The sequence below is a fragment of the Coffea eugenioides genome, chromosome 6 (assembly GCF_003713205.1).
Source record: "Coffea eugenioides isolate CCC68of chromosome 6, Ceug_1.0, whole genome shotgun sequence".
Classification (NCBI taxonomy): Eukaryota; Viridiplantae; Streptophyta; class Magnoliopsida; order Gentianales; family Rubiaceae; genus Coffea; species Coffea eugenioides.
In genome coordinates, this window is record NC_040040.1 from 15329104 (window position 1) to 15346221 (window position 17118).

A 17118-nucleotide genomic window follows, 5' to 3' on the forward strand; every position below is an offset into this window, starting at 1 on the left:
TCCAAAAAAAAATTATTTTAAAAGAAGGGATAACTAAGGTGAACCATTGCTGTCAGGGACTTTTTCAAGGCAGCACGAGACCCTATTTTGATCCTTAATCTCCGTCGTTATTATCTTGACTTAATTCATTAATTAATCCTGTTTCAATCATGTAATTACTAATGATACCATCCATTATATTAGTATAGTCAAAATCATCACAGCTCATCTTCACATCATTAGGAAAAAAGCCCAGCACATGATCATACCAATATTTAATGTAAAGAAAAAAAGAAAAGACATAATTCTCAATAAGTTGCATGAACTTATAAAAAAAATATTAAAAGAGAAAAGAAAAAGGAATTCATTTGGAATTTTAGATGGATCTGTCCTTCTGTACTTTTGTTAGCTTCAAGTTAAGCTTCGCTTCCTCGTGCCAAGTCCATCCAAATACGGCGTCGTGCTGCTTACGCATTTGGGTAGACTTGACGGCCGTCGACGAGAGTTTCAAACTTCGAATCAAACACAGTGCAGTCTTTCTCCACTAAACAAGGGTCAGTCAACAGTCAACGCCGTTACGACTCCCAACTTTCAAGGCTTGGAAACGGAAGCCGCGTCTTTGACGGAAGAGGGCTCGCCACCAGGTCCGCCACCACCGTTAACCATCGTGGCTGACTGAACGGTCAACACCGACATGCTAGGAGATGAGGGCCCACCGGCTTCACCAACCCCGTTACCGTTGGCTCCACCTCCCAGCCCCAGGAGCGGGTTGTTAGCGCCATTGCCGTTGAGACCGGGATGCATGGGATTCCTGGAGTGACACGTGGCCGTAGAAATAGCCGTAGCCAGAGAAATAGGCATGAGGCAGAGCCCCTTACCCTGGAGATACTGCATAGCCGATCCCATGTCCTCTTCCATTAGCTTAGCCACCTGGTGCTCCGTTACCGTCATGCTATCATTATTGTTGTTGTTAGATGATGACGCCGTTTGTGTTCCGTTACTGCTCCTTCCATTCCCACAGTCACCGCCTCCCTTTTATATTTATCACAAACAACACACACACACCAATGTACAATCAAATTAACCAATTATTAAACCACATATTAAATTTTTTTTAAAAAAAAGTGAAAATAAAGGGAAGGAATAAAAAAATAGTAATAGCATTAGGTTGAATCTAGGGCCTCAGCAGCAACGTAGAGTAATGCCAAATGCCAAATGATTATGCCCCCTATATATATAGTTTATTTGCAAAAGCTTTTTTTTTTTTTTTTAAAAGAAAGGTTATTTTAAATAGAAAATTTAGATCATTTTAGAATTGCCATTTTTTGAAATGTTTGAAGAAGAATGTAAGTACTATAGTGATTTAATACATAAGAAGAGATAAAATAAAAAATAATTAAAAAAATATGTTCGCGACGACAAAAATGTAGTAAAAATTTTTTTACTGGAAAACTACAATAAAAATGTAGTAGTCACTAGTCAGTCTCTTGACTATTATTAATTGCACGGAAACCAAACCGGGGGTTGCTGAATCAGCCAGCCGCCCCTGCGGGCAGGGTGGTAGTGGTGGGGGAGGCAGTGGAATGTGGAAAGCGAGCACGCGTGATACACTTTTTGATAAATTGTCGTTTTCTAAGGACAAGAAGAGTATTTGATTTTGATTTGAGGGGAAAAATGCAGGAGAAAAAGGTTTGAGGTGCGTGCGTGGTGGTGTTTGGTTGGTTTTGGGAATGTTGCTAATAGGCTAGTATATAGCTCGACGACTCCTACTCGAATCTTTTTTCTGTTTTTGGAAAGATTAAAAGGTTGGAGAGTTAAAGTGAGTTAGAGAGACCATCATCTTAACTCAATGCAAAATATTTGCTGGCTTTTTTTTTGTTTTAGCAGCTTAGCTCTAGGGAAAAGCAAGAAGCATAGAGGTAAATTAATGCTATTTTTGGTTTAAGTTGAATTAGGTGCTTTTTGGTAAGATTAGATTGGTTAATGCAACAATGAATTACTAAAATTTGGTGAACGGAGATTTGTACACTAGATTAATGTGGTGGGATCGTGCTACCTGTCCTGTCCTGTTCTGTGTGGATTGTTATTTTTTAGAGTTTTAATAGAAAAATATATTGCAGTTATTTAATACTACATGTAGGATTTTTTTGGAAAAAAAAACGTAAATTTTTTTTTGGATAGAAAATTGCAATGCAAGAAATAGAATGTAGTACCTCAGAAGACATATCAGCAACGAGGGGGGCAACAGCACCACCTAATCTGCTCATGCTCAGAACCTGCGTTACATTGTATAAATGACCAACTTAAACGGTTTGTTCATCATCATTAACCAAAAAAAAAAAAAAGAAAAAAGAAAAGTTTGGTTTTCAACTTTACTAATTATCTTAATCAACCACCCCCAATCCCCATTACTGTTGGTCATGGAATTTTTAGAAACTCGCAATAAACAACAACCAAAGAGAGGAATTTTCTCGGACAACAAAATAAGACGCCCATGTTCACCCAATCCATCTGATTAAAACTATAATAATAATAGAATTTGTCAACTAAATAAAAGAATCCCTCCCACTTCATTTTTAATAAAGATAGACATCTACTACCCCTACTATCATCTAAAAGAATACACTACTGATGCTACTTTAATAGTAGTATTAAAGTAAGGAGTGGAAAGGGGGGGATTAGGAGTCAGTACTTTGACTTGGAGCTGGAGGAATTTGACATAGTCGATGATCTCGTCCAGCATTGAAGCCTTGTCCGTCTGTCATTCCCCCACCAAATACATCCAACAACAACACGTTATCAGCCCCATTTAAAAATAGTCTTGAGCAGTACCATATTTATCTCCAATGTTAAAATAAGCACGAAAATGTTCCATCGATTAATCTGCGTACGATACGATACGAGAGCCTAGATGCATGTCATATAATTCCAATTTAAATCTAAACACTAAAAAGTGTATTTGGAATGCAAGTTTTCAAAAAAAAAAATACTATATTTTCTATGAATACATTTTTCAATCACCTTTTTATCTCACATATATTAAATTACTACAATAATTTTTTTATAAAAAAATTAAAAAAATACAATCCATACAAAGCGTAAATTTTGTATATGTGTGATGTACATCTGAATCGGCTGGCATATGCCCTGATTAGTTCATAAAAGATTATAGTAGTAATATAATTATACTGGCTAAAAGATTCAAGAAAAGTGGGGAAAGAAACCAGGAGTGCCAGTACATTTAAGTCAGGGACTGTGCTTTTTTTTAGGAGGAGTAGCTATCATCTGATCATGAATGGAGGATCCCTCTGTCACTCTATCTGCTTTCCAGCTTTACATTTTCAGGTACGCACGGAAAGATATATACTGAACAAACTCCCGCCCACTTTACCACAGTCTGTACTCCGTACTCGCTCTCTTCGTGATTAAGTACAAAATGTAGTCCTACTACCCTACTATTCTGCCCTATGATTTTCACAAATTTTCTTTGAATTTCAATTCAAGAAACCCTCTTGCTTGTAAGTTTGTTCCATATATGATGAAATGGTTATGGAAATTAATTTTTGGTATATACGAAGAAAAAGAAAGCCCACATATATAGCCGCAATATGGGGCATATAATTCTTTCTTCTATTCTAATGAAAGCATTAGAAGAGAAGTATAAATGACAAAATGGATATACCACACACAGTAACAGTAGTAAAAGGCAGTAATAAATTCTTATATTTTTTTTAGAGCTTCATATTATGGTACTATCATTGGATTAAGCAGTTACAAAAAAAAGCTTCTTAGGAGAAAGCTGCCGAAGTTTAAACACTTCATTGAAGTTCTCCAAATTAAACCGAAAAAATCTTAAATAAATTTGATTACGAGAAAATAAAGAGGGCAATTTGTGGAAGTTTAATCAATGAAAAATTAAAAGTTATCACTAATTCTTAGTAGTATTAATCAACAAAAGAAAGAGACAGAGGGAGAAAGATTAGAGTGAAGTAAGTAGGTAGTGTATACCTTGTTTGCATTGGGCACCAGTTCCTGCAGAGCCTTCATTCTCTCTGCAATTCTCTCTCTACGTAACTGTCATCACCCACATTATACAAACAAATTCCAAAAACAGAATCAGCAAATTTCAGAAACTAAAAAACAAATTGAAACAAACGAAAAACAAGAAACAAATTTTTGTACTGCTAAACCACTAGCCTAACAGGACTGCAAAGTCACGGCTTCTAGTATAACGTACTCTTTCAGCAATGCTATGTGGATCCGTGGCTTGTCCTCTCCGGGCCCTCACTCTCTGCTGTCGTGGCTGCGCCGCCGCCATCCCTCCTCCTCCGGCGGTTCCCATTGAACCGCTTGCCGCGGCCTGGTTCATTGCCTGGGCCGCCTGAGCTCCAAAATTTTGGGCTTGCATCGCTCCGCCCTGTACAAATTGAGCCAAAGACGCAAATAAAACGAAATCCCATTTATCAGTAGAAGTTCCTTTTTAACAAACAAGGGAACAAAAATGGGATGAATTAGATTTGAAAATAATTAAGAGAGAGACCTGAGGGTGGTGAAAATGCTGAGGCTGAGTAGAGGGTTGACCAAGAGATCCAGTAAATCCGTTGTACAGAGCTTGAACTGATGCATCATTTCCCTGTCATTAAATTCTCAGTTAAAACCCATATTTAATACTACTACTAACAAATTTTTAATCATATAAACTGAAGAATAATTAAATTAATTATAGACCTTAATTAGACTCGTTAATTACACTTGGCCAGAGAAAAACAAAATGAACTCACAGGATTAGCAGATTTAAAGGGGGACCCATCAACGATGACTTCATTCTGATCGCCGTTACCGGCCAAATTCAGCGGCATGGCCAAGAGGCCGCCGTTGGGGCCAGGAGGGGATCTGAGGCCATTTCCGGCGAGGCCCCGAGGGAGCATTAACTGTTGATGAAGCATTAAAGCTTTGGCGCCGCCGATCTGGTGCTGCCGGAGCTTAGAAGCCAACAAAACCGACTGGTCCTCGAGAGAACCCAGAGGGGTCTGGGAAGCAGCAGCCGAGGACAAAGGGTCCCAGGGGGGCTGGGTTTTAATAAGGTCAGGAGCAGGCCAGGAAGAGCTGGAGATGGAAGAAAGCATTTGTTCGAGGAAGTCGTCGTGGGACGACGTCGTTGAGTCGAAGTGGTGGTGGTGGTGCTGTTGGCCGTTTTGGAGGTCGTGGAGTTGTTGGTTAAGGAGGGAATTCATGGCTTGCATTTCTCTGCTACTACTACTACCGGGTTGCATTTTCTGTAAACGTAGGAGAAGTTCTTGAACCTTAAATGTCACGAATAACGAGAGAACTTAAGCTAGCAGTGATTTGGTCTTCTTTCTTTTCTACTATACGATGATTTTCGGCACTCGGGACGAGAGAGAGAGGACTTTAGTTGTCAATTGTGCTACGAGACTAGAAGTCGAGAAATAGTAGGAAGTGGCAAGTGATGGAGAAAGAAAGGGTTGTTGTTACTTGTTACTGGTTTTTGAAGATGAGAAGAGGGCTGTGAAGAAGAAGTTTTGTGTTTGGAAATGGAATGTTTCGATTTGTGGGAACTTCTTCGACTGAATAAATAGTGTTTAAGCATTGCTTCTTCTGCTGTTTCTTTTTTTAAAATTAAAAAAAAAAAAACTAGTAGTATTTCCTTTTTTATCTTTTTGTTTTTTGAGATCTTTTGGTTGTATTCTTAGGTAGGTTCTGTTCTACTGTTTGGGGATTTTGTTTTGATATTGGATGGATTCACACTTGTAAGCTCTCCTGCCACTTACACATCCAAATCAGTGAATCATACGCGCTTTCGGTTTTTTGTAGTGTCGTTTTCTTTTCAGAATATATATATATATGTTTTTCATTAATTGAATGAACAAATAAACTCCAATTGATAACTGTTTAGGACGTATCATGGTTACTAAATACTCGTATTATACTCTATATAATATATGTTCATATGTGTGATTTAAGAAACTCTCATATATACTTAGTACGTTTCAAAAGTATTCTGAAATATATTTGCACTTTTCGATTAAACTTGTAATAAACTTTTGATGTTTTATAGTTCATGAATTATACTTTAATATTTTTAAAATTTAAGGTCAATAATTTATCTTTCTAATTATACACAAAATAATAGCCACATATAACATAATTATATAAATTTATATATAAAGGTAATAAGGCGATAAAACTTTAATATATTTAGGATCTCATACACAAGGTCAAGAGTTTAAATCTGTATAAATATACCATAATTTTTAAAAATATATATAGTAGTTTTAACCATATTTTTAATTCCATGAATTTCAAATAATTTGTACCATTCACGTACGAATTTATATGCCTAATTTTGTTGAACACGTTTTCTTGCACCGAACTTTTAATCGTACTTTCAAAAAAAAAATTCGTATAATATGCGACGTATATTATACACGTCTAGCATTTTACTAATTATGGGTCATAGTAAAAATATGGCACGGGAATAATGTGAAATATTGGACGTGCGCATATTGTATAATTTTTTCATCAAAAGTATAGTTACAAGTTTGACTGCAAAATACAAATTTGACAATTTTATGTGAATAATACGAAGTTACATATCATAATTTCATATGTGAATATTGGTCAAAGTTTTTTTTTTTTTTTTGATAAAACATCATCATAATTTCACTAAAATTTAATCTAATGATAGAAGTTACATCATCAAATATACACGGATATCAAAGAATAAATCTGAAAAATGGATGCTATAGATCTAAAAAAAAACAGATAAAAGTCATACTGTAGAGCTCCAAAAACATAAATATTTTGTTCCAATCCAATCTTAATTCAAGGGCTGATTCGGATAATTGTCGGTTAAGTGATTTGATGATGAAGGGCAAAAATGAGAATGACTTCCCTTATTCATTTTCTCATCTAATCGCTCTGTCCAGAATGTTACACAAGCTTGCGAAGGGGTGGAGAAAGATTTGCTGAACCACAAGCGGAAATTAGAGACTTGTTGGGCCGTGAATGATACGAAAGGCGCGGCTTTGCTATATTTTACTCTTAGTTAATGGACCATTAAGTCCTCCGATGCACCCAAAAAAAATTGCTCTCTTAATTAAATTTCCAATGAGAATCAATTGAAATTTAAATAGACAGCGATAAACATTGAAGGACCTTTTTCTTTTGTTACTTTTTCTATTTTTCGGAATGTAAAGAGATAGTGAAGAATATCAAGGCCATTCTTTCAATTCTCTTAAAAAGTGAAAGAAAAATAAGTAACATAATGTTGTGCACATTGATTTTCAATGGGCTAGGATTGCAAGACTTTTAACCTAGAATTAAGAGAAGGTATGTTTATGCATCTATGTAATTTCACAACTACATACATATAAACATACTTGCGTCCGTGCATATGCACACATAATAGTAAATTAGATTATCTTCGAATGACCAAAATCATTTATATATTTTTACGTTCATGATTCCCAATTAAAAAAAAAAAAAAAAATTTGGGTTCCCCATGACATCTTGCAACAACGTGATGGCCTTATTAAATAGGCGTTGCTATTTGTGAATACTTTCTCGTCTGGATTGCTATATTTTAGATAGAGTTTCTGTAAACAAATGTACTGTAATAATTTGATATATGTGGATTACAAAAAATGATTGGAAAATGTAATCGTTAATAATTTGATAGAAAAATGCAATGCAAACACTTATTCACGATTATAGTGAAGAATGTAAAATACACCAATCACCAAAAGATCTACGTGCAACTTTGAACATTTGTTTTTTTTTTTTTGAAAGCATCTTGCATGATGCTATGTGTGATTAAGCGTGATTTTCTAGAACTACTAGTGAGGTGCATGTACATTGCATCATTTGAGATCCAGTAGACAAATGATTCGTATTAAATAAATGAGCCATGTCTAAAATCTTACCCTGTTGATGTTATGACAACGAGTAATTGATTTAAGTTAAGATTCATAGAGAGAATTAAAATAAATTAAAATAAAAAAATATTCTCTTAAAATAATTTTCTTTTAACCACTTTTTTTTTTTTTGGTTTACATCCATCAAATCTCAAAATAATGATACATTGTTATTATTATTATTTTTTAATAAAAACTCCTCCCAAAACATATATACATTCCAACTGTGGTTGTTGATTAGAATTGCACACTTCTTTCATCAGTGTATCGATTGTATTACAATATATTTACGCGATATGGGTTTTGGAGAAAAAACTAATTTGCATTTCTAAACCAAAAAGCACGCCTCCAGCCAGCAAGTGATACCGCATACTCTATATGAATAGAGAAAATTGTAGGAAATTTCATCTACCTCATGCATCCCAAAAAAAAAAAAGAGTAAAACAAGAGAATTAATGCATGCCTACATATTTCAAAAATGGCTTTATCAAGAGACGAGTCATAGCCCTTCCTGGGTAGCTCGGTTGGTCCGGGGAGTCTCTTTAGGACCCGCTTGTTCATTCTCCCCCACCAGAAATCGAGTCCCAGTAGTTACCGGTTCGAGGAGATAAGGCCTCTCCTCTCGGGTCTCAGGAGGATTAGTCGGGTCCGGCATACCTGAAGCTCGGATACCCCCTGATTAGACAAAAAAGAAAAAGAAAAAAGAGACGAGTCATACGCCCTTTATAACTCAAAACTAGAAACCTTCCATGAAAGTGAAATCCTAAGTTAATAATTCATAATTGGTAGATATATGTCTTTTAAACAATTATTTGTCTACACATACCCTTAACGAAAAAAAAATCTACATTAGCTTTAGGGGAGGGAGGGATTGGGTGGTTTGTAAGATGGGAGTATAAATTGGAGGTCTCAGATTTGAATCCTTCTCCTTTCGCTTAAAAAAAAAAGAAAGGAAAAAAATACAATGCTGCAGCAGTAGCAGCAGCTAGCTGCTTAGCAGTTGAATATATCTACAATTATTTTGATATTATGCCTTCGGAATATATCTACAAATAAGTACATGAAAAGTCATTCAAGACCTTTTTTTTTTTAATCTTATCGTTTCTTGAGAAAGAGAGAGACTTTACAAGCTTATGATCAATAACAATTAGTAAAGCTAGACACTTGTGAAGACGAAGAATTTGTAGGTATACGTCCTTTTCCTGTACCTATCACTGACTCTTTCATTTACATGTTAAGATCCTTCTTTACAGCTCGCCACCACACAAACTATTGATAAAAAGATGAGCTCCATTGAGTTTCATTACAATTATTATATCAACTGAATTATCAAACTGAAAAGGCAGGAATCTTAAGCCAAGTGCACATCTTGACAACATATGGAAATAGGGGAAAAAAATTAATAACAATAGATAAGCTCGATATTTCTTAGACAGCGAAACATTGTTTGATTGGTAAGACGTTTAATCTGTAATCAGGAGATTACGGGTTCGAATCACAACGGGAGTAAGTAGAGAACTGCTATTGATCCTCTTAATAAAAACGAAAAAACAAGTCCGAAAAAGCTTGTATTTATTTTTGAGAAGAAAAAAAAGGAAGCGTGCTTGGGTTTTCCTTAATGTTTCTAGATTATTTTCATTTTTTTTTCCGTTTGACTATAGAGAGTTATCGATCAGAAACATCTAGCAGGTGTGTTTCTAAATTCGTAATTTTTGTGTTCCATAGCCATTAGGAAAGGACCAAATCCATTCGAATTTTCAAAATAGACTCTTTAAAGAATCACTTTTCTGTATATATGTTAATTATTAAAAGCTAAAGCAAAAGAGAAATGACTTGGAGAGAATTTCTTGAGAACAATGATTGTTAATTGATGAATGATATGCTCGTCCATATCACACAAATCTTTCATAATCACGGATTATCAACTGTCTCGAGAACTCTTTGAATGACTTAACATTCCATCATTGTTTTAATATGGCACACTATAAGTAGAATTGTACTTGGTAGAAGGCCAACCCACCTCCAAAAAAAAAAAAGAAAAAGAAAAGAATGAAATAATAGGAACAGGTAATGATATTTAGAAATCTTTCTATCAAAAAAAATGAAAACGAAAACATTACATGGCTTCACATATTAGGCATAGTTGCATGATTGCGTTTTCTAGTTTTTTTTTTTTCTCTAATGATAATTCACCTAAAACAGGAATGGAAAAAAAAAAGAAAGGAAAAAAAACGTAAAACGAGAATGATGAAGGAGGAAAAGAAAAGGGTTTATCCATACTTGACAAAAAAAAAAAAATGAGCCAATTGATTAACTAGAAAATGTAAGTTTAACTAAAAAAAGAGAAAAAAAAAAAAAGGAAATCAGGGAGCTTATATTCCTATTGAATAAAAAAGAAAAGTGAGATGCTCTTTACAAAAGTAAAGAATTAATAATGTATTAATGATTGGAAGCATCAAATTCAAATCAAGAATTTGTAGTTACATTATTATAATAACCGGAAAATACACTTTAATTTGTGAAAAGGCGACCATGCTTTTGGCTGTACATATAATTGAAGACCTGATCATTTATTCTAGTCAACCCTTATTGCTAATATTTAATTAATAGTTGTAATTAAAGTGACAGAGGTGTAAGTAAATTCTACTAATATTTATACCACAAAAGCATATTCTGTCGGCAACAGATCCTAATAAAATACATTCTTACAATTTGTACTTGCAGTCTAACAGCAGTGCTAATATTCCATTTTTGAAACTCTGTAAGGATTTTTCTAACGGGTAGCTCGAAATATTTAACGTTGCACTTATTAAAATGTCTAAATTACACCTAATTCATCATGTGAACGTGAATGTACGCACTCACATTATTTGTCGTCTGTATTTAAATGTTTTTTCAAATTAGTTTCTCTTACCAAAAAATTAACAGTTGGAACTATTTAAAACGAGTGTCTCTGTGGATTTGTTAGCCAAATTCAACTCCTATTAAGAAAATTATGGTTTAGAGTAACTAATCTTGTTGGATTAGCCGATCGTAATGGGATTAAGTGCAGCCATGTCAGTGAAGTGACACTCATATATTTTGCTGTTTGCATTACTTTATTTTGATTTCTTCTCTTTAAATATGAAAATTGTGAGATGGAGAGCTGAGTTTGTCTAAATAATATATTTGGATTCGAATAGAGAGCAGAAAATGTTTGTTTCAGACTCAGATCAAGATTCAATATGTGATTTCATCTTGCATATATATTAACTGAACTCCCAAGCAAGATTAAAGACACATAATTTCTGAATTATCATGATTAATCTTGGGATGATTCATCTAATGCTGTTTGCCAATAAATTATTAAAGAGTTAAAGAGTCTTGGATGGACTAAATTGAACTAGGCCTTCACAGATTTTTTTTTTTTTATTAAATTCCATGGTGTAAGCCCAATCCAAAGTGGGCTGGCTTTCAACCAATATGGCTTTCAACTTGTGGAATTTTGATGTGTGAATTTACAGGTGTTGCTGATCAGCTCAATAATATTTTTTTTCTAGCTATTTATATTTGTTTTTGGGAAAACAGAAATTGAATTTTGATCTAAATTTATTTCATGCATGTGAGGAGCGTCAATGAGGAATTTCAACAAATACCTAAGATCGAAAGAATATAAGAGAAAAAGATACGAATACATTACTGTGATCAACGGATTGCTAAGGTAGAGTAGAGATATATAATAGCATACTCGTACGAATAACAAATGTGCCTTGTTTGGACAGCCATTTTCCGCCGGAAAATTGCGTCGTTTTCCGTTATCATATTTCCCTATTACCTTTTTTCCTCACATACATCAAATCGCTACAATAATTTTCCTACAAAAAAATCCTAGAAAATGCAATCCAAACACAATTGGGTAAATGCCTCAATTTGCATCATCAAAATAGACAATAGGGGGCTGCTCCATCAAACAACATATTTATATAGTGCAAAAACAGAATAGAGGTTATTCTATATAGTTGCTGTGTTGTTGTTAACAACACACGGAAATTATTGGTGCTAATTAGCTATTGAAATCATTAGCCCATTGCGTAGGATGGGCATGGCAAGTTAATCACAGTGCTCTTGACCTTAACCATCATGTTAATGCTATTGGTGATGCCTTGTGATCCTATTCCACTGTCCTTAATTCCCTGCACATTAAAATCATATTGTTCTTAGAGACGATGGGGAGGATAGACTTGAAGAAATGAACATCATATAGATGGTTTCTTGATGATATGCATGACTAGGTTAGACTTGTAGGTTCACCTGGAAGGGAAAATGATCAGGTCCACGAGCTGGAGCGGAGTTAATCTGGACGGTTCCCGTCTCCATGGCATCGCTGATCAACATAGCTTTGTTGATATCTTTGGTGAAGACACAACCCTGTTTTTTTCGTGATACGGATCAAGATGTTCAGAAAAAGAAGCACAGAAAAATCTTTTGAGGCTGAGATATTTAGATGGTAAGCTAGATGAGTTATACCTGTAGGCCAAAATTGCTTGCATTGCAATGGTGAATTCCTTCTTCAGCAGAGGTAATCCTAATCACTGGCAAAACTGGCCCAAATGGCTCCTCCCATGCTATCCTCATGTCTGGCCTCACATGGTCTAGCAAAAGTGGCCAGATTAGATTACCCTCTCTTTTATATTCCTGGCAAAATGTTGCTCCCTTCTGCTTAGCATCCACAACTAACCCTTCAATGAAGTTTGCTGATGACTCTGAGACAACTGCAGTTATATCACAATCATCTTCGGGAGGTCCAACTTTTAGTTTTGCTACTTTGGCATTTACTTTTGCAACAAGATCATCAGCCACGGATTCCATCACCAAAACAACCTTAACAGCTGTGCACCTTTGACCACTGTTAAAGTCCAACAATCAGTTAGAAGTTCTTGCTGATTACAATAAAAACAACACGCGATGCAGAGTAGAGCTCCATCCATTTCCTGAGGCAGCTAAAGGGTGTAAAAGGCAGTGCCTAAATCTTGTCCACCATTACCACCCCCTACATTATATGGGATAGAGGTTCTTCTACTTGTGAGGAGTATGAGATTGATCCTAAAATTCTGAATAAGTTCCAAAACTTGGATCTTTAGTAGTACGACCAATCTAAACTAGCAAAGTCCAGTCATGTGTATACATTAGATCACTCAAAGATATTGGCTGTAATAACCTATTTGTGGGGAAAATTGAACTCTGATATCCATCTCCACCAAGCATTCATTTTCCTAATTTTATGTTTCAATTTCAAGTTATTTTAGACATTTAATTGTTGTTTTATTCATCAACTTCCAACTTATGATGTAAGTGGATGAATATTCTTTAGTGAGTGGGCCTAATTTTTTCTGTAATCAAGTGCTTTTCTAATCCTTTTAGCCTTCATGTATTGACTAATGCAACAGCAATAATGCCATCTTCGTTTGTCCAATTCAACCTGGCATGTACATTCATATGAGTTGCAAGCATCTTTCCTTGCTTAATTTCAAGATGAATGATGAAGACAGCAATTTATGTGTATGGCACAGACCAAAAATAGAGAAATCGCAACTCGAACAATTTCAGAGGTTGAAATTTCAATGTTGGTACCAAGTTTTAGATTGATAAAGCAAGTTTTCTAGAGCACCATAAGCAAAAAAGAGAGATGCTAAACCTGTAAGAAAAACCTCCTTTGATAATATTTGCTGCAACCAAATCTAAATCTGCATCCTCAAGGACAATACAAGCATCTTTTCCTCCCAGCTCCATTTGTAAGGGGATCATGCCTGCTTTCTTTGAGATTGCAATCCCAGTGTCACCGCCAGTAAAGCTACAGAAAGCACGCAATTTGTACTATCAGCATTACTGGAAAAAGTGGCTTAGGAAACCGCCAAGAATTAAGAAATCTGGTTTACCTTATACAGTTCACACCAGGATGCATGGTGAGGAAATCACCAATCTCAGAACCTTTCCCAGTGACACAGTTAATAAGGCCCTTTGGAAAACCAGCTAAGTGGAAACAATGAACCATATGTAGGGCTGACACAGCACCCTGTATCAAAGAAATAAGGCACTCTTTTAGGTAACCAAGTCCCTATACACAAGAAGTATATGGATTGCACTTTTACGGCACATGTAGCCCAAAAAGTATGTGGAGAGAGAATTATTACTCAAAAAGAAACCAATGAAAAGTCACAACCTAACAACTCCTGTCAAGCATTCGAATGGACCAAACTGTGAATGCTTTTGTTCCATGGTTATATTGTAGGAGAATACATAACAACTAGCCAGCTTGCTTAAAACCTACATGCAGCAATTAGTAAGTTGCATGGAAGTACCTGAGTAGGAGGCTTGAGAACAATAGAATTCCCAGCAATCAATGCAGGTGCTAGTTTGGAGACGGCAAGGTTAACAGGATAGTTAAAGGGGGGAATGGCTAGGACAACACCAAGTGGGATCTGTGGCACAAAATTTGATCAGTATAATAAATACTCAGTATCTTGTGAAACAAGCTTTCCTGATTCTTTTGGCAATGCTGGTCAGGTAATTGTCAAAAATAAAGCATAGTAATAAAGGTGCAATTGATGCTAGGTATCTAATGAGAGTTTTCCATCACCAATCAACTGAAAATAATTGAAGAAGACAGCCGTTCTGAAGCTGCACACTAAAACACTCGAATGCCGATGACCAAGTAAATTCATCCAGATTGGCAACTGAAAACATGATCTTGAACCTTTAAGGAAATTCTCTATTTGATATAGCTTCTTTTATTTTCTATGATGGGCCATGATTTCAGATTAGGAATACATGTGAAGATAGTTCAGTGGCAATCAAGTACGCGGACATCTTAAGTAGAATTGCTGATTCAAAATGATGAAGGATTGGTAGAAGTCATCTTAGATGAAGCCATTGCAAGTTGTGCAGGTTCCAGTCACTAATTAGTAAGTCCAAACAATCAACTATCTTTGGCATTATTCTGCTTACAATAGCAAAATTATGGCTATTTATTACTTCCCAACATGTGACAAGCGACCTCTGCCAAATTTTTGTGACACGATTTTGAAACAAAGGTGGCAGCATAGAAACTTTCATTCCTCTGAAAAGAGATCATTTTAGTGATTGAATCCACGAAAATTATGATTCATGCAAAAAAACCAAATTTAAGAAGATCAAATTGCCATATATAGTTCATAAAGATTAAGGAACTTCAGGTGTGTTAATTCACAATTTATATATACATATAGTACAAGAAAAATGGAATCACGATCTGCAATTTATGACTGGATTTTGCTACTTTGGTTGAGTAAATAAACCAAGCAGTAAAGAGAAGAAAATTTTAACTTTGTTAGTCCAATATTCGTGCAGTGCATTGTGCATTAAGTTTAGTAGAAAATGAGAGCAAAATGTACCTTGGAACTGAGGCAGTATTTGGTCCTCTCATTTCCAGGAAAACTATCAGAGACCAAGTATGTGCCCTGTCCCAAAATCCTTACTCCTTCTTCAGCAGTGTAAGAAACCAGATCTCCAGACCTCACGACCTTCATCAAATCCAAGTGACTATTATCATTATGTTTTGCTAACAAGATCTTGATTCTATGTGCAATGCACACTTGCTAGAGCAGCAAATTTTCAAAAAGTACACATATCAGCTACCTCAGTGACAGCATCTTTTGCTGGTTTTGCAATCTCCTTTACTAGACATTCTGCAATTGGCGCTTTGTGCTCTTTGAGAATAGCAGCGGCCTTGTGAAGCAGCTCTGCGCGCTTCCAAAGTGGAGTTTTGGCCCATAACTTTTGTGCAGCCTTAGCTATTTCCATTACCTTGTTAACCTCTTCTTGTGTACATGCTGGTTGAAAATTTCATATATCGAGAATCAGAGGCCAAATCTAGCCCCAATCAAGGTTGCTCAAATAAACTCGACAATGACGGTAGCAATAGTTCATCTTACATATAACCAAATTTCTTGGCAATCCCCTACCGTTTCTTAGAGAAACAAAAGCAAGAAGATGTGGGTAATAGTTATGATGTTGGAACTGGTCAGTTAAACAAGGTTCAGCATTTCTGAAAAGGTGGAAGAGAATTTCTTCATATCGATTTATCAAAAATAACAAGAGTCCTTGTATCCAACTGGAGTCAAATTCGCTGGATAATGCCGAGAAATTTCACATAACATGTAGTACTAAAACAAAGAAACCGTTTGACTTTTAATTGTACAGTGATCTCTTCAAGCAAGAGCTGCAAAAACCCTGTAAAATTATAGCTGGTAGGCCAATTCTATGATCAAATAGTTCTACAGGCTACAGTACAAGTAGAAATTCAAAAGAATCAAAGTCCATCATCATCAATTTCAAGTCAAACATGCATAACAAAAGTAATACCTTGTACTTTGTACTGAGTTTTTCTCGTAGTTGGATTAATGATAGAAACAGATTTCCCAGAGGCAGACTTCTTCCACTCCCCTTCAATGTAGTACTTGAACTCATCTCCATCAGTAATCTCAGCAAAAACTCCACTCCCAGCCATTGCTAATTTAGACACTAAACTGCTTTTCGTCTCAAGACTGATCAACCCTCTTGGAACGGAACAGAACAAAACAGATGAAGAAATTGAGGGAAATTTTTAGCTTCAAAGCTCAGAGAAACAGAATCAGGTTGTTTCTTCTGCTGCCCTGGGAGTAGCTACCTAGCGAGTGATGATCACTGGTGAGTATTTGGGGGTGGGGCCCTTTAAATAGAGGAAAAAGGTTAGCCACATTTGGGCTTCAGGGAATTCTGAGGCATAGATTTCTTGTTCTCTCGGATTTTGACATCAGCTTTTTGGACCAACTGGATCGTGGCAGCTGTGGACGAAAAGAAAAAAAGAAAAAAGAAAAAGCCAAAGCTTGGTTGATGACTAATCACTTTGATATTCAGCTCCGAGCCGTTGGAAATTAAATGTTAGTTGGCCACGTTTTTACTTGGTGTATCCACCACATGCATTCCATTTTTTTTTTTTGGGTAATAATTTTGGGGATTAATTACTACCATAATGTTCTACACTTACTAGGTTGATATGATATATTGCACAACACGACGTGCAGGTGTTTTCACTTCTTCCATTGGATTCTTTTTTGGTTCTTGTCTATTTCTTTTTTTTTTTTTCTAAATTTATGGTTCTTGTTTTGTTGATTTTACTAGTGTTTGGTTTTGCTGGTTCAATTATGGT

The 17118-nt window shown here is 35.6% G+C and overlaps 2 protein-coding genes across 3 annotated transcripts; both read right to left on the bottom strand.

The window, feature by feature from the left end:
• Nucleotides 1–218: 218 nt before the first annotated feature.
• LOC113776205 (transcription factor bHLH66-like) lies at nucleotides 219–5539 on the bottom strand. The gene is made up of 7 exons (XM_027321313.1): nucleotides 4761–5539; nucleotides 4520–4612; nucleotides 4217–4396; nucleotides 3988–4053; nucleotides 2672–2737; nucleotides 2193–2255; nucleotides 219–1011 (listed from the first exon to the last, which is right to left on the bottom strand). Exons 1-7 carry the CDS (start codon nucleotides 5250–5252, stop codon nucleotides 571–573), a joined length of 1401 nt encoding a protein of 466 aa, XP_027177114.1. The 5' UTR covers nucleotides 5253–5539; the 3' UTR covers nucleotides 219–570.
• Nucleotides 5540–11797: 6258 nt separating this feature from the next.
• LOC113775358 (NADP-dependent glyceraldehyde-3-phosphate dehydrogenase) lies at nucleotides 11798–16623 on the bottom strand. 2 transcript variants are annotated; one of them, XM_027320199.1, is made up of 10 exons: nucleotides 16522–16623; nucleotides 16293–16487; nucleotides 15567–15760; nucleotides 15323–15451; nucleotides 14252–14371; nucleotides 13829–13965; nucleotides 13588–13743; nucleotides 12420–12798; nucleotides 12204–12320; nucleotides 11798–12085 (listed from the first exon to the last, which is right to left on the bottom strand). In XM_027320199.1, the coding sequence occupies exons 2-10, from the start codon at nucleotides 16435–16437 to the stop codon at nucleotides 11972–11974; spliced, it is 1491 nt and encodes a 496-aa protein (XP_027176000.1). In that variant the 5' UTR covers nucleotides 16438–16487; nucleotides 16522–16623; the 3' UTR covers nucleotides 11798–11971. The 2 variants fall into 2 exon arrangements, with proteins under 2 accessions (XP_027176000.1, XP_027175999.1); XM_027320198.1 differs by having other exon boundaries at nucleotides 16293–16619.
• Nucleotides 16624–17118: the final 495 nt, after the last annotated feature.

Coding starts and splice junctions, on each gene's coding strand:
- LOC113776205 (XM_027321313.1), bottom strand. CDS start 5,252: ATGCAACCCGGTAGTAGTAGTAGCAGAGAAATGCAAGCCATGAATTCC. Junction 4,613..4,760: donor CCTTTAAATCTGCTAATCCT/GTGAGTTCATTT, acceptor ATTTAATGACAG/GGAAATGATGCATCAGTTCA. Junction 1,012..2,192: donor TTGCTGATATGTCTTCTGAG/GTACTACATTCT, acceptor TAAATATAAAAG/GGAGGCGGTGACTGTGGGAA.
- LOC113775358 (XM_027320199.1), bottom strand. CDS start 16,437: ATGGCTGGGAGTGGAGTTTTTGCTGAGATTACTGATGGAGATGAGTTC. Junction 12,799..13,587: donor AAAGGAGGTTTTTCTTACAG/GTTTAGCATCTC, acceptor GGACTTTAACAG/TGGTCAAAGGTGCACAGCTG. Junction 12,086..12,203: donor CTGATCATTTTCCCTTCCAG/GTGAACCTACAA, acceptor TTTAATGTGCAG/GGAATTAAGGACAGTGGAAT.